Source organism: Sturnira hondurensis, unplaced genomic scaffold (assembly GCF_014824575.4).
Source record: "Sturnira hondurensis isolate 20B ecotype Veracruz unplaced genomic scaffold, ASM1482457v3 Scaffold0003090, whole genome shotgun sequence".
In the NCBI taxonomy this organism is placed as follows: domain Eukaryota; kingdom Metazoa; phylum Chordata; class Mammalia; order Chiroptera; family Phyllostomidae; genus Sturnira; species Sturnira hondurensis.
Genome location: NW_028075721.1, coordinates 9,346,775 through 9,362,402, shown reverse-complemented (window position 1 = coordinate 9,362,402; position 15,628 = coordinate 9,346,775). Strand labels below are relative to the sequence as shown.

At 47.3% G+C, this 15,628-nt stretch overlaps 1 protein-coding gene across 3 annotated transcripts in view; it reads left to right on the top strand.

The window, feature by feature from the left end:
- NUP93 (nucleoporin 93) overlaps positions 1–15,628 on the top strand; it is an 84,850-nt gene that overhangs the window by 36,919 nt on the left and 32,303 nt on the right. For 2 of the 3 annotated variants that reach the window (XM_037041675.1, XM_037041674.1), the window contains exon 4: positions 15,206–15,268. In XM_037041675.1, the coding sequence (XP_036897570.1) occupies positions 15,206–15,268 (63 nt within the window). Of the gene's footprint in view, positions 1–2,462; positions 2,617–15,205; positions 15,269–15,628 lie in introns of those variants that run through there. The other variant, XM_037041676.1, reaches the window with a different exon arrangement.

Here is a 15,628-nt window from a genome sequence, read left to right as displayed (position 1 = left end):
TGTTCAGGCATCTGGTGTCTGCAGCAGGTGAGTTAACACTTCCCAGTGTCCTGTGCTCCGAGGCCCTTTGCAGCCAGAATCTCATTTCCTTGGATTAGTCATAGGTTGGGGGACGAGGGAATCTGAGCGGTTTATAATTCCTTCTAGCTTAGATATCCCCTTAATTTCTTTGTTGGCTGTACTAATGAAGAAAAATATCTTAGTAGTGAGTGACTCAATGAGATATTTCTTGTTTTGTTTCCTTAGTAATGAAAGGGGGTTTTCTCATTCACCTGTGAGTTCACAAGTTTCCCCCAGAGGACAGGTTTGACCGTTGGTGACGTGGTTTGCCCAGAAGCCCCCTGGGGTCTTGGCGTTCTTTTTTCCCTCTCCCCTTCCATCCCCAGGCAGAGGCTGTCGTTGCTGCACAGCCACTGTGCTCCGTGCAGCATGTATCCGATCCCAGACCAAATCCCATGTATTGGACTGGTTTAGAGAGAGGTCCCCCAGAGTTGTCTTTTGTTAGGAGCTAAGCCGAGCCTGGTTAGTTTCACAGCTACTCCCAACACGTGGTTTCTCCCTCCCTTGTCTCTGCAGTTTCTGAGCGCTAGTGGTACCTTGTGTTGGGTCTGGAACAAAAAAAGCTTGAATTGTTGAACGTTCGCTGGAACGACTGTGACATCTGCTACAGCATCAAATGGCAGTGCCGGTGCGGTTAATTTTAAGTTCAGGGAAGAAACAAAACTAGAAAGCTCCTTTACAGCGCTTGGCAACACACCCCCCTCCAAATTATGCATTTGGTGTGATCACAGTGAATAAGACAAAGGAGATCACGAGCTGGTTTTTGTGTTGGTAACATAGGTTCTTTCATTGTTATGTTCATTTTCTCTCATATAGTTTTCTCTTTTTTTATAAGGTAGAAAGGTCTCAAACATCTCAACTCTGAGCACTTAACTGGCAAAAGTTCTGTTGTAGGAAATACAGATTAATTGTATTAGTTGTTTTTCTTTTCCAGCAATACAATCTAACTTGTTCTGCTTCTTTAAATACCAAGTTGATGATTATAGATGAATAAGAACCTTAAGTAACCAAATTCTAGATGCTAAGTAGCCAAGTTAATATTTGAATGGAATGTATATATATATATTTTTTTTTTTTTTAAATTGGCAAGTGCCATGTGTTCTTCGGGTTCTGCAGTGTATAGGTGTTGGTTTTGCACCCAGCTGGTTGCAATCGTAGGGATGTTGTTTTTGAAGATGAAAGAGCCTTTGTCTTGCTTTTTCTTTTGCATTCCGCACCGTAATGCCAGTCCACTACCTGCCTAGCCTGGCTTTAATCATCTGGTGCCTGTTCCTTCGTGAGGTTTCATCTTCGCTTCTTCACTAGCCTCCCTGTAATTGCATAGCTGTTTGCTGCATTGCATTTCTTTCAGCGACGGTGAAAAACACTTGTTCGTATTTCAATGTAGTCTTTAATTTTCAGGTTATACGTTAAAGCATGGAGGGGAAAAAATCTCTTCCTGAGAACACTTTTAAAAACCATTATGGTAGAATGGGACTATTCCTTGCTTGCACATCACATCTTTTCCCCTAAGTGTTGTACAAAGAAGTGACAATTGAGCTGAGCATATGTTAATAAAAGGTCTGCATTTCCCTGTGTCACTGACAGTTTCATTGGCTGTATATTCCTGAGATGCAAATAACCTCGCTTCTGTTCAAAGCTGTAATTAATGTGAATAGCTATTTCAACAGTATCAAATCTTTTAACTGCTGAGAAGCCAAACCTTTAAGATGGTGAATTTACCGTTCCGGGGGAAGGCCAGTGCAGGGAGTGGACGAGGGCGCAGGCATCTGAGATGCTCGCGTGTCGGGGCTACGCGTTCTGTGGGCTACAGTGGCAGGATCTGCCTGCTGCTGTATAAAGTCTTTTAGCCACCATTTATTTTAGCACCATGGCATGTGCAAATTTTTGCTGCTCAGTTAAGGGACCAGCTTCACAACTGGGGTTACAATCTGCGGCTACAAAACTGCATGACAGTGCAGCAAATGCATTTTTCACATTAACCAGACATGACAGCTGAAGCGATTTTTAATCAGGCAAGATGTCGGAAGTCATCAAAAATTCACATCAGAGTAATTGCAGTGGCTGGGGTGGGGGGTGGGAAGTATCATAGCATTCCTTGCCTACATGTTTTCTCTCCCCCTCTTAAATCTTAACTTGGTACAGTCCGTTAACAATAAAATACCCTTCTGTAACCTATAAACTGTTACTCCCATCAGTTTGTGCTTTCAAACTGGTGCCTGACTCCCGCATCCGTGCACAGCAGCCTTGCCCTGGGGGCTGCAAGGCACCCGTATTAAGGGGCCCTGCAGTCTCGTCTAATTGGGCTCTTCAGTGCTTCAGTCATATCAACATTTGCAGGGTGTTCTCTTCCTTCTTCCTTCTTCTCTCTCTCCTCTGACTCCTCTCTTCTCTCTTTCTACCCCTCCCCCTCCCCCCACCCCACTTCCGGCCGTTTGGAGTGGGAAAAACTTGAGCACTGGTTCTAACAGAGCTCATCCCACACGGAAGGTAGGGAAGAGCTGCAGTGACCAGCGGCACCGGCCGGTCTGAACTCCCTCTGCTTGGGGGCTGCAGGTAGGACTGCCTTTGCCTGTCTTTTGTAGAGAAATCAAGAGAAAGGCACCCAGTGAACAGAGTGGCAGCGTGGCACTGTGTTTCCTCCGAAAGACAGGGTCTTGGCTTGTTTAAAATGTTGGGATAAGTGCGGAGGCATTAACTCGTGTGACAGAAAAAGTACTGATTCTCCTGAGAACTGTGCAGACTTGTGCCTTGTGATTCTGATATTTTTCTTTTTAACAAAATCTCTTGGGTGGGGCAGAGGGGTATTTGCTTAAAGATTTAAGTGGTTATTAGACTTCTTCTTCGAGTGGTGAGTAGTGTGGACTTTCCTTAGGATTTTTTTTAAAGATGCATGTGAAATGCAGTTCTTATTTGACGTAAAGTAAAGTAGAATTTCTTTTCTTTTCTAGAACCGGATTCTTCTTTGGGATTGTAGATGCATCTGTGTGTGTGTGTGTGTGTGTGTGTGTGTAGGATATTTTACCAAGGAATCAGTCATTTTCTATTTTGTTACAGGGAAAAAGTACTATTAGAGGTGTTTGGAATTATCTCCCAGGAAATGCTTTAGCATAAGGCTTTATGTGACCAGAACTAAACAGTAACACCAAAGACATGATTCTTAAAGTCATTCTCTTTTTTAAATTCATCCTCAAAAGAGTATGCATAAGTCCTTTAAGTTTATTTCCAATTTTTGGTGTGAAGAAAGTGATTGTGTAAGTGAAATGAAAACTTTCTAAGTCACGCAAGCATTCTCTGGAGGACAATAAAACTGTCAGTGTTGGCTCCAACACTTTGAATACCTTGAGTGACACGGGAGAGAAAATGCTTTTACCTCACCATTAAAAAGCAGCTTCTTATTGTCTTCCCTTGAAAACAGCAAGAAAAGATGGTGATGTATAGCTTTTCATCTCAAGGACTGTCTCTGTGTCGTGGGACTGTGGGGTCTGGACCTCAGGGCTGGGCTTCCTCCGCAGTGTGGACTTGGGAATTGCTCATCTAGTGGGAAGACGCGGCTCCCTTCAGAGGTGTGGGACTTTCTGTACTCCTAACAATGGGAGGACTTGCGGGGCTGGCCAGTGGGAGAAAGGGAGGGCTGCGCAAGGAAGGGACAGGAGCTGTGAGAAGGTCGCCCCCTCCCCGCCACCCCCTCCCCCGTGCACTGGAGGACTGAAGGTCTGGCTTTGCCCAAGACCAGGGCTGCTTGAAAACTCCCACCCAGTGCAGCATCGCAAAGAATTGGTTTCTGAGATGAGACAATGAGCTGTGGTTTGCATGTTGTAAAGATGGAGGAAACCTCTAACACTGACCCTGTGTGGGAGACGACTCAATTATCCGTGCCTGGTACAGTTGCAAATTATCTTCCTTTGTCTGAAGTGGGTGGGTGCCAGCGCCTTCATCAGAGCTCCTTATTTAATGTATGGAGAGTGCCTCAGCCACCATTTTTAACAATTAGCTGTCTCACAGCGGAGGTGAGCGGGTTCTGGAGGCGGCTGCAGGGCCGTGTCATCACATCAGGTTTGGTGCCACGAGAGCCTTCTCGCTGGAGAACTCGGAAATGGATTTGCACACTGCATGGAAGAGTTCTCTAGGAGGGTGGAGAACCTTCCCAGAAAGAAAATGGAATCCTTTTGTCTACAGTAGGTATTTCTCTTGCTCCTGTAGCGGTGAGAGGTGGGAATTTGTCTTTGGTTGAATGGACGAGAAACACTAAATTGAATGCAGCAAATGTTAGAGGTGTGATGCAGAGGTTCCTGGACATGTTTCTTTAATGTATGGGTTAGGAACTAACTGTGAGATAATATACTTGAAATACAGGTTTTATGAATGATTCTAACACATGCTTTTAATTATGCATGGCTAGTTTAAGGTATTGAGAAGTATGAATTTATTACTAGTCAGATGAAAACGACACTTCAGAGAGAAAAAAAGAAATCTAAATATGGTGTATTTAAAGAGATTCAGGCTTCTTGTCACTGTCTTTTACAGTCAGTTTCTTTTCTGTGCCTAAAGAAAACTGCTGGATTTTAGTTTTTTAAGAAAACGCTTTCATGGTCTTTAATAGCTGATTAAAATATATAAGAAAAAATGTCTTAACAAAGCAAGATTTTTCCCTGAAAGGTCAATAGCTTGGGGCTTTCATGCTCATTAATGAGGATAATTTTTAGTGCCTTCTGTTTAATTAATAGTTGTGACTTCTAAGCTACTTGTGGAAAACTCTTGTTTGTGATTGTAAGCTTAGAAATCTTGATTCTTAAAATGAATTGGATTTGATTTGGCTCATTCCTTTGTTCCTTTATGCTGTAAGAGGAAACAAGTGAATTTTAATTTTGATTTGTGTATTTATCTTTTTAAAGGCACTTAACCCTGAAGAATTTAAAGTAAGTGTATGTTACAGTAAACTACCGTGAAGAATTTGCTCAGAAAGCTTCCGTAGCCGTTCCAGGAGTTGCATCTTTGCAGACCGGGATATTGGAAAAACCTTTTAACTTGATGTCGAATTTCTAAAGCCAGCTGTTCTTTCAGGTCTGGCTGCACTAGCTGTTCCTCACACTAGTGAGTGCTGCTTTCTAATTATAGATGTTTCTCAAACTAGGAGAGAGGAGGATTTTCACATCAGGCTGTTCATCGAACTAGGAAGTCTTGGTTTCCTAAGCCCTGTTTAGGATCCTACGGAGATTTCATAAAGCTTGCAGGAATCTTACGGATGCTTGAGGCAGAACAGCCTAGATCTCGATGTAATTTTTTTAATCCTGAGTGGGACGCTGAGCGTATTACTTGTTCGGATGCATGCAAAGGGAGTCTTCTTCCTTCGATATTATGGAGGCTTGCGCTTGGAAATAAGAGAGCGAGGGCAGCAGATGGGAACTCCATTTCACCGGCGGCTCTGAGTGCATAAGCCATGAGGGCATGGACGGCATGAAGGGTGTTAGCCTTCTTTTGAAATTTTTAAACTAAAATTTGGTTGAAGATGCTGGCCGTCTTTTCCCTCTCTGGCTTTCTGTCTAGTAGGTACTCAGGGGAGATGGGGGTGTGCAGCTGCCTGTCGTTTGCTTTGCCTCCGCCTCGGTCTGCTCAGGTTTGGCTCTGGGGAAGAAGCTCCCTTCCCAGGACTGGTGGAGGATTCCTGAGCCTCTTCAGTTGGAAGCTCTTGGATTTTCTGGTGAAATTTTAGCCTGGCAGGTAGTAAAGAGCAGGGCTGCTTCTTTCTGCTCCCAAAAAAAATGCATTCATGTGAAACCTTTGAGTGTCTGGCAGTGAGTGGCACCGCATGATAAGCAGGTGCGCGGGCCGGCCCGCGAGGACGTCGGTGGCACTGAGATGGCAGTGAGCGCGAGGCGAATGGCGGCCCGGGCGCTGTGACCAGAGGTGACCGCATGTGACGCGTTTTCCTGTCTTGCTGATTTATAGTTACTTTTTCTTTCCTTAGAAGATAGACATTTTCCTAAAATAAAGACTTAATTAGCATTTATAGCGGGATAGTTTCCAGCTGATGCTTTTAAGAAATTGTTGACAAATATGGATAAAGTAAAATCTTAAATAGGTATTTTATATCAACACTTGTGAAATTCCTTGCGTTGTGCCTCCTTCTTTCTTCTTTAAATGTATGAACTTGGTCCCTGCGGTGTAGGAGGCATATTCAGAAAACGGAAGGCAGTACGCTCCTCCTCTATGGCAGGATGAAAACGGGCGTGCCTGTGAAAAGTTGTCAGTGTTTGATTCTGATTTTCGTTCTCGTTCTTTGTGGCCTTTGGTTATTTCATAGGTAAAATATATGTCAGCTGCCTTCAAAAACAGAGTTTATTATATTTTGTGGTTCAAGATACAGATAATTTTGGAAGTGAAGTATAGTTACAGTGGCGATGACAATGCTGATTTCTTACCACTCCCACCTGCCATGGAGTTGGAATTTATGGAGCTGGCCTTAGAGTTCGTGTAGTGCAGTCAGCTCACCTTGCAGTTAAGTTTACTGTAGTTAAACAACTTTCTCAAGGCCATGCATCTGGAAAGCAGTTGCTTTTGCCCCCACCACAGGCCCCCTCAACTCCTGACCTATGACTCCTGACCTGTGACTCCTGACCTGTGCCACGCCTGTCTCTGCATCCGGCTCCACCCTTTCTCTTTGAGGGCTCGCTGGTGACTCATGGACCCAATGGGTTGAGCTTTCAGCAGGTCTTGCCAAAAATGACTTACTGAGCCTATATTATAGTAAATAATACACATTTATAAATGTATCACATAAACCAATGTTTAAAAAATAAGATACATCTTGCAGGTCAAGCTCTTAGGTCTGATGTGTTGGCTCGGCATGAAGGGCAAGGTCTCCTGGGACAGTCTCGGGCAACCCCCCCCCCCAAGCCCCCACCCACTCTGAACTGGGGCGGAGCCCAACATTGCGAAGGGTCCTTCTGCTCTAGGTGCCGAGGGCCCCAGAGCACAGGGTCCCCCTTCTCCCCTAGTTCAGATGGGCTGGGTGAGAGGTCCGAGCTCCCTGTCAGTTTCCGGTGATTTCTGTTTGAAAAATGGTCTTGCCCTCTCTCCTCCTGTTACTTGTATTTGTCACTCCAGCTCAGCAGTGTTCCACGTTTCCCGTACCCACGGTGATAGTGGTGAGTGGTGCCTCCCACGGTACGGCAGTGGAAAGTCCACTCTGACGGGGTGAGGTCAGAACACTTCCCAACTCAAGATTTGAGAGAGTATGACACCCAGCCACCGTTACCTGGGGAGAACCATGACAATTCCATTAAGACAATGGGAAGATATAAAAGAGGCCTCTAGTTTGCTTTACTGGTCTCCAGATAAATGCATTTTTAATAAAAAGGAAGTTCTGGACTAGAAGAAACTGCAGGAAAACCAAAGCGCCTGTCCCTGTGACAGCCATGATGAGCCACGCTCCATCCGGTCAGCACGAGCTGTGCTGCAGAGCGGGAGGAGCCAAGGTTTCCGCCCCCGGTGTCCACAGTGGACACCGACGCCGGCGGGGAATCAACACGGCACGTGGTTCCTGCGCTAACAGCGCTCTGTGTGCTCACTGGATAGGACTGGAGGCTTCATCCTGAGCTCTGGAAAACCAGCCTGCCAGAAACCGCCCAGCCCCAACCTGCCGGGCTTGGAGACACACCCTCTGCTTTCTGTTGTTTCTGCAGCCCCCAGGTCTTGCCTTTGTTGCTCCTTTCCTAAGGGAAGGGACATTAGACCTGACAAAAGCAGGGGGTCTCTGGGTCTGTTTGACTTTAAAAAATAATACAGGGTTGTTTCAATGAGTAGTTTTAGAGTGAGTTTTGGGGGGCTGTGGGAGGGGGTGTTGGCCACGATAAAGGCCACTATTGACGAATTTCCACTTTTTAAATATTGCCGTGCGGTTTTAGTACCAGAATTCTTTGCACCTGGGCTAATCCATCTCCAAGATGGAAATCAGTTCCCCAAAGACATATTGAAGCATTTCTTATTGCCCCTTATTGTACCCTGCTGATCTTGTCTGTCCACCATCTCAGAGTGGCTGTGGGATTAAGGCTTTTTAGATCTATTCATGCCTCTAGGTGAGGGGCGGGCTCTGCTGCTGCGTTTCGAAGCCCAGTGGGCTTCAGCACACTGCTGCGTCCCTCCTGCACAGCTGGATTGGGAAGTTTTCAGATCTTTCCTGTTCTGGTGTCCCCAAAGTTTGGCCCCAGCGAGTGTGCTGAGTGGGTGAGGGGTGGTGGGGAGGAGAGGAAGTGCTCAGAGTTGCCACCCTCACTTGCTCCCACGGGCCACCTCAGCAGTCCGAGAGCAGTTGGCTGGCTGTCCTCCTTCTCCCTTTCTTGACTTCGAGTGTTCCTGCCCTACCCCCCGCTGACACCGTTCTACAAGTCAAGAGCATGGAATGCCAGCAGAGGCCCAGCTGCTCCTGCGTGGTCCGCATCCCAGCCCCTCTCACGAGGGGCAGGCTCTGCCTCATTTCTTCTGGAAGTGGTGAGGTTATGCGCGGAACAGATCACATCCTCTCCCCAGACCCCGGTGAGCAGCAGGGGGAGCTGCTTACGCAACCCCGAAAGGTTATTTCAGTACTTGTTGGGTTCAGGAGGACAGGGAGTTGTACTGAAAAGCGCTGCTTCCCACTGGTGCCTAAGCAGCCACCGTTGATTATTTTACTCGTTTCTGTCATGCCTTAGACCACTCGCTCCTGTCCCGCAGAGTCTCCTAGCGACTGGGCTTGCTTTTGCTCCTCTTTCCTAGATGGCCTGGTGGCAGATAAGAATACCCTGGGCCCCCTAAAAGGGACAGAACTGGCTTTGCAGCATTAGCACGAGATGCTTTAAGTGGACCTCCCAGGGTTGCAGCCCTCGGCCTTACTTCCCAAAGGCAGCTGCCTGGTGCCTTGGTGTGGAACTAGAAAGAGGCATCTAGTGTAGTCACGTGCCCACACAGGGTTGACGAGGGGGGTGTGCCTGCGCCCCTTCCTCCCGCCCCTTCCTCCCGCACCGCAGGAAGGAACTGTTCCCATTCTCAAAGGGGGCGTTTCCTTCTGGCCAGGGGGAGTTCTTCCTCTTAGATTCTTTCTTTCACCAATGACGAAGATCTTGGAAGTTGGGATTTTGTTACAGGATAGTTTCCTCCCTCCCTCCGTCCCTCCTTTCTGTTCTTGATGGGATGGGCATGATAGAAAGGAGGAGTCCACAGTAGGCAGTTAGACGGACTTACATGTGAGTGACTCTCTCAGAGGCCGGTGGCTTTTCCAGAAAGCACAGGTGAGATGGCATTGTATCGTGGCTGTGTGGGCATGCCCTTAAAGGGACCAGGGCGTGCCAGAACACTTACATCAGAATGCTGCCTGCCCACAAGGCCCTGGGCAGGTCCTGGAGGAGGCAGTGCTCGGAGCTGTGTATTCTTGGGTGCAGGATCAGCCTTCCTGCACGCTTTTGAGTTTCTCTTCAATCTGGGAGGCTTTGTAGACCAACCTATAAACCAGTTTGAGTTATGGGAGTAAGTGATTTGTTTTGCCTGAATGGACCCAAATCCATCACATAATTGTGTGACCCTGTGTTTAACCCAGTAGTAGAAACCATGTACAGAATGGGCCCGTGCAGCCCGGCAGTGACAGATGGCCTGGTGCCCACACAGCGCCATGTTCCAGAGCCAAGCTCTGCCACCTGTGGCTCCCGAGCTGCCTGCCGGCGGATGGATGTGTGGGGCTGGCAAACGGTGGGACCCACCGCCACGCCCGCGGGGTCTGCTGCCCCCTGCTGCATGAGAGCAGCTGGGCTTTGCGTAACTGCACAGTGGGACGCCACACAGCAGTGTTAAAAATAGGTTACAGTTGGCGGCGTCAGCCCTGCCAGCTTCGTGCTGCTTTCTGCCGGGGTAATTTTTGAAGATATATATAGAGATCTTTTAATGCGCTCTGTGAACAAATAATTTAAAATATTAAAATTTTTACAGAAAACGAGCAGTGAGACTTACTGTAAATATTTAAATTGGAGAAGAAAGCCCCAATTTGCTATTCAGTCTGTATTCCTTGCAAAAGGAGATTCAGGCTGACTTCTTATGTGTTCTTATTTTATTACATTAAACATTGGTGTAAGAAAGTTACCAAACCTGCTACAAACAATATGAAAGTTTCCCAAATCCTGAAAATGCCCCGATTTTAAGATTTCTGTCTTCATCTTTCGAGTTTTATCGATAATGCACGTGTCTTCGCCCCTGAGAAATCCCAGAGGCGCCGCTCCCGGCAGGCCCACAGATGAGGCTGATGAAAAGAGGTCCGCTCCACCTGACCAGCCGGGGCTGCGAGTCCTGGCAGGGCTTCTGCGCATTCATCTGAGCTCAGTATCTTGCTGTTTCCTTCTCCACTTTCTCCTTAAGTAGCAGTTTCACTTTCATAAAAATTTCACCCAAGAGAAGGCTGTAGGAGAGATGGTTCAGAAACTGGGAAGAGGCATTGGGAGAGGTTGCAGGAGCAGGTGTTTTCCTCTGAAGGCACCGAATCAAAATCTTGGGTCTTAAGTCACACTCCAGTCTTTACGGAAGTCACATGTTCTCCACTCCCTGTCCTCCCTTCTAACAAACGCAGTGCTCGTTGGAATGCTTGTTTCATCTCGGAGCAGACCCTCTCCCTTATTCTGCTGTTTAAGCTTACTGCTGATCTGCTTATGTGTTACTCCATCTTCATTGCCTTCTGAGCTATTGCCTGTACCCTTGCAAGGCCGTTTTCCGTCACCACGACCATTTTCTACTCTCAATGCTTTCATTTTTTTAATAAAATTTTATTTATTTATCTTTTTTTAGAGAGGGAGAGAAATATCAATCTATGGTTCTCCTGTGTGTCCTGCACTGGGAACTGGTCTGCAACCCAGGCACGTGCTTTGACTGGGAATCAAACCGCGGTTTGGTTCACAGGCTCACGCTCAATCCACTGAACTACAGCAGCCAGGGCTCATTTGTTGATATTACTTTGATGTGGAACGTTGGTTACAGGTTTCCTCTTTTGTATATAGTATGTGTGTTAAATGAGAGGGGATACGAGACATTTGTTGCCCCCGACATGTGTTTTTGTCTGGTGTCTGATACCTGCTGTGAGCGCCGCGCTTTCCGATTTCACAGTGGTGGGCTGAAGAGGACGGACATGGAATGGCTCTCTGGTTTTGGGGGCTGTGGAGACTTTGACTTTGGCTTTGTGGGGGCACCTCAGACTAATTAGCGTATCTTTTTTCATTTTATTTTTTTTATTTTTTTTTTATTTTTTTTTTATTTTTAAAAGATTTTATTTATTTATCTTTATTTATCTTTAGGCCGGGAACCGGCCTGCAACCCAGGCATGTGCCCTGACTGGGAATTGAACCGCGATCGTGTGGTTCGCAGGCTCACGCTCAATCCACTGAGCTACACCAGCCAGGTCATTTTATTTTTTAATGATCAGGCATTTTGCATTCTCTGATTCAAACCATTTATGTAACTGTCTAACAAAGCACTTGCTGTAGGCGGGCGGCGAAGGCTGGAAAGCATCGGCGCCTGCCCTTTCTCTGCCCTGTTCTCTTCCCCGCCAGAGTGGGTACTGAAATTTCTCTCGCAGATACCGTAAATTACTGCTTACAGTTCTCACTTTTGGAAAGCAAATAAGCTGAGAGAATTTGGCCGTTTTACAAAAACAAACATCCTTTTGCCTGTTCTGTTTTTCTACAGTAGGAGCTAGCTGCCGCTGTGTTCTGAAACCCGGAGTGTGCAAGATGACTGTGTGGCTTCACGGCCATCTTTCTCAACCTGGGCCATTGAAAAGCCGGGTTGGCGGCCAGGTCCCTGAGAGTCGGCTGCACATTTGATAGCAGAATCAGCTCCCCTTGCGGTTCCCTGCTGGGTTGTCCTGCGGCAGTGTACGTTGCAAGGCAGCCTGCTTCCTCCGTTCAAGGTGGAGCACGTGGCTGATGATACTGCCTGGACGTCTATGGTTCCATAGCAATAAACACCGATATTTTGGAATGCTGTAGAGTCGACATCTACAGCAGTAATTTCTGGCTTTTCCATCTGTGACCCATAGTAAGAAACCCATTTTACACCCTGACCCCCCCCATTCACACCTGTAAGTGTATATAATTGAAAGAAAAGTTCCACAAAACAGTATGTGACCAAACCAAATATCTCTGTTGGACTTTATTTTATTTAAAAAAATTGCCAGTTGGTTTCATGACCAAGTTATGGGTTCTGAGCCACATTTTGAAAAACCGTGCTAAAGGAACGCCAAGAACTTGACATTTATTGTCTCATTCTCCCCTGCCATGTGAGGTTGGGGAGGGAAGGCATAACTATGCAAGTATAACATACCTGTTTATTCCACTTGGAAAAGGGGTTAGAAAATTCAGATTCTAAGTCTGCGCTTTGCAACTTGCAAACTATGATGTTCTTAATATGCAACCCCAGCATTTGAGTGTTGGTAGAAGCCTTAAAAACCATCTGGTACAGCTTCTTAAATGTTTAACCCATTTTTTTAATTAAAATTTAAAAATACTCAGTTGCAGTTGACATCCAATATTAGCATCGGGTGTACAACACAGTGATTAGACATTTGTGTAACTGACAAAGTAATCACATCAGCAAGTCTCGCCCGAACCTGTGCTAAGAACACACTTGCGGTGTGGAGACAGCCTGGAATTGGGTTAAGGCGAGGCTTGGAACTCGAGGTGTGTGTGATCGCGTGTCCGTGAGTGTGAGTGAGCTCCTACTCGTACTGATTTAAGGGTAGTGCTCTCTGAGCCTTCAAGTTTATCACCTGTAAAGGGAGACTGACAACTGATGAAGAACACAAACGTAAGGGTATTTCACACCCCTCGTGGACTTCTTTTAGGGAGGAGAGACATTTTCCTGAGTTAGAAGTTTGCCGTTCCCTGAGTATCAGAGACCATGTGTCTCTGGAGGGAACTGTGTGCGAATTTGGCCTCTGCCTCTTCTGGTGGGAGCCCTTGGGCAAGTCAGTTAAATGCAGAGACCTGTTTCTTTCCTGTAGAGTGGGGTGGAGGTGGGCGGGGGCGAGTGGGGGCGACCACGCGTACTGTCTTGAACGGTTAGAAGATCAGCAGTGATGTCTTCGAATTGCGTAGATGGTGTCTGGCCCAGAGTGCTTCCTGCATGGGAGCCATTACACGTTAGAGAAACCAGAACCCACTCAAGGAGCCAATCAGAGGAAGGTGTGTCTCCAGGACACAGGCAGGGAGGAGCAGCGCACGATGGGGGCTTCCGGGGCAGCTCTGTCAACCGGCAGGCCTGTGGGTGTTTATGGGATGTCCTTCACTGAGTAGGTCAGCCCTGGAGGGTGGGGTGGCGGCCTGTGAGCACTTAGAAAGCACTTGTCAAGCACTCAGATGGCAAGAAGAGGGGGTGGTAGTGACGAGGGGCTCTGGGGCTCACAGCTGCACCAGCATCTCTGAGCACAAGGCGAGCTGCTGGGCCTCCTCTGCGACCGAGGCTGCTCTGTGTGGCAGGGAGCCGCCCAGTGAGAGAGGGCACCTCCCAGCCTGCCCAGCTCACCTCTGCAGGAAACCTGTTTCTGGTGAGCTCTGCAAGTGTCCCCTGGGATGCGACACGGAGAGTCTCGCTGAAGAATGGGAAGGGCAGGAGACACACACGGAACAGGGAAGTCGAGGGAGAGATCTGTGGGAAACTGGGGCTGAGGCAGGTGCTTTTTTGCCCAACTTTTAAATTCTGTAATGTGTCGTTTTTTTCTTGTGTGTCCTTGAAAAGAAACGAACTGCCACTAGATGGCACATGGGTCCAGCACTGTTCCGACTGTGTAAATTACTGTTTGTAAGATTCTTTTCAAAAGATAGGTCACCAGTATGTTGTTTTTTAAATGTGACTTGTAGTCTATTTTGTCATTTTATTTTAGAAAGGAGTAAAGGAAGAAAAATAAAAATTCAAAATCTATGTATTCTATAGGCTTCGTTTATGGTATAGAGAAAGCCCAATTGCGTATAATGGCAGTGAGTACTTTAAGGAAGAAAATAGTCTGCCCCAAAGCCGTATCTTTTTTCTTCTTTTTCTTTCTTAACCACTACTGGAAATTTCACTTTTTAGAAAATTTTTAGAATTCTATTTCTTACAGAAGTGTGTTGCTTTTCAGCAGATGTGTCTAATTATTGTTTGCATTTGTGTTTTGATTATGCGTATGTGTATGCGGGTTACATGTAGATCTGGGCGCAGTCAGAAAAAAATGGGATGGGCTGGCCATTGATGGGAAAGAGCAAAGGAAGCCCAGCGAGGGGGCGGGCACTTGGCACAGCCCCTCCCATCCCACCTGCAAGGAGAAAAATAAGACCAGGCCTTGTATTACAGAGTGTAGGTGGGTCTCACATAGAGGGCAACTCGAATTCTTTCCTGTTTCTACTGAGACTTTGATCTTCACCTGTTCACTGGCAGGTCATCTTTCTTGTTCCCACTTGGCCCCCACGCCCCAGCTGTGGGAAAGAAGCTGCACCCCTGGATGAAGGGCAGGGGGTTGGCATGTGGGTGACTCTGACGCCCACTCTGTCTGCAGCTGTGGCCGGCTGTCAGCACGCTGTCAGGACAGGGACCCTCTCTGCTCCCCGAGACCTCAGTTTGAGCAGCGAGGACACTGAGCAGCAACAAGATCACCCTGGGCGTCTTTTTTAATGTCGCAAACAGACCTGTGTCTTGTTGATCCTAATAATAGAGCTGCTTGCATTGGATGTTGGGCGGAGCCCTTGACGACCTCATCTCACTTAGTGTTCATTTCGCATTTGAGTCAACTAAGGTTTAGAGTCCGAGTGTCTGTAGACAGGGAGCGGTTAGCGCACTGTGACTGGCTGTGGGGGGCCAAAGCTGCATCCGTAGAATGGGGGCCATTTAGGAATTGAAGGGCAGTCCTGACTTCACATCTCATATTTAGAGGACATGGGACTTTCTGCTGCTGCTTCGTGGGACTTTACCTCCTGACCGTCATCACGCGCTCCCAGACTGAAGGAAACTAGGGGGCACCTGTGAAAACCACCGGCTTGGATACTTCCAAGTTGAGAGTGTGGGGAGAGCGAAGGTGGGCGGGGTCGAAGACATCCTTCTGGGTTTTTTGATGTTTTCAGGGTTAATTTGAACCTGAACTGTGCCATTTCTCCCCCTTCCCCAGGGCTTCCTGAAGAACGAGAAGGACAATGCCTTGCTGTCTGCCATTGAGGAGTCCCGGAAGAGGGTAAGACGCGCGCCTGCATGTGGACGGCGCACAGCCGGGGTGAGGGCAGCGCTGTGTCCCAGCAGCACTGGTCCGGGCGCTGGAGCCTGCACTCGAGGCCCAGCGCTCTGACCTGGGCGGGGGCACGCCAGGGGGAGCTCTGCAGGGGCTGTTTCTGAGGAAGGTGTCGTGCCCGTAGCTCCGTGTGTACTTATTTGGTGACAGGTGCATCTGAAACATTGGACTGGTCGGTTATTTATAAATTAACCTTAAACTGGAAGGTCCAGACAATTCTTTAGTTTCACAGTAAAAAGTGGTGTTTTGCTTTCTGTTGAATCAGCAAGTCAGAGGGACAGTTATGATCACTGATCATTTTTCTCA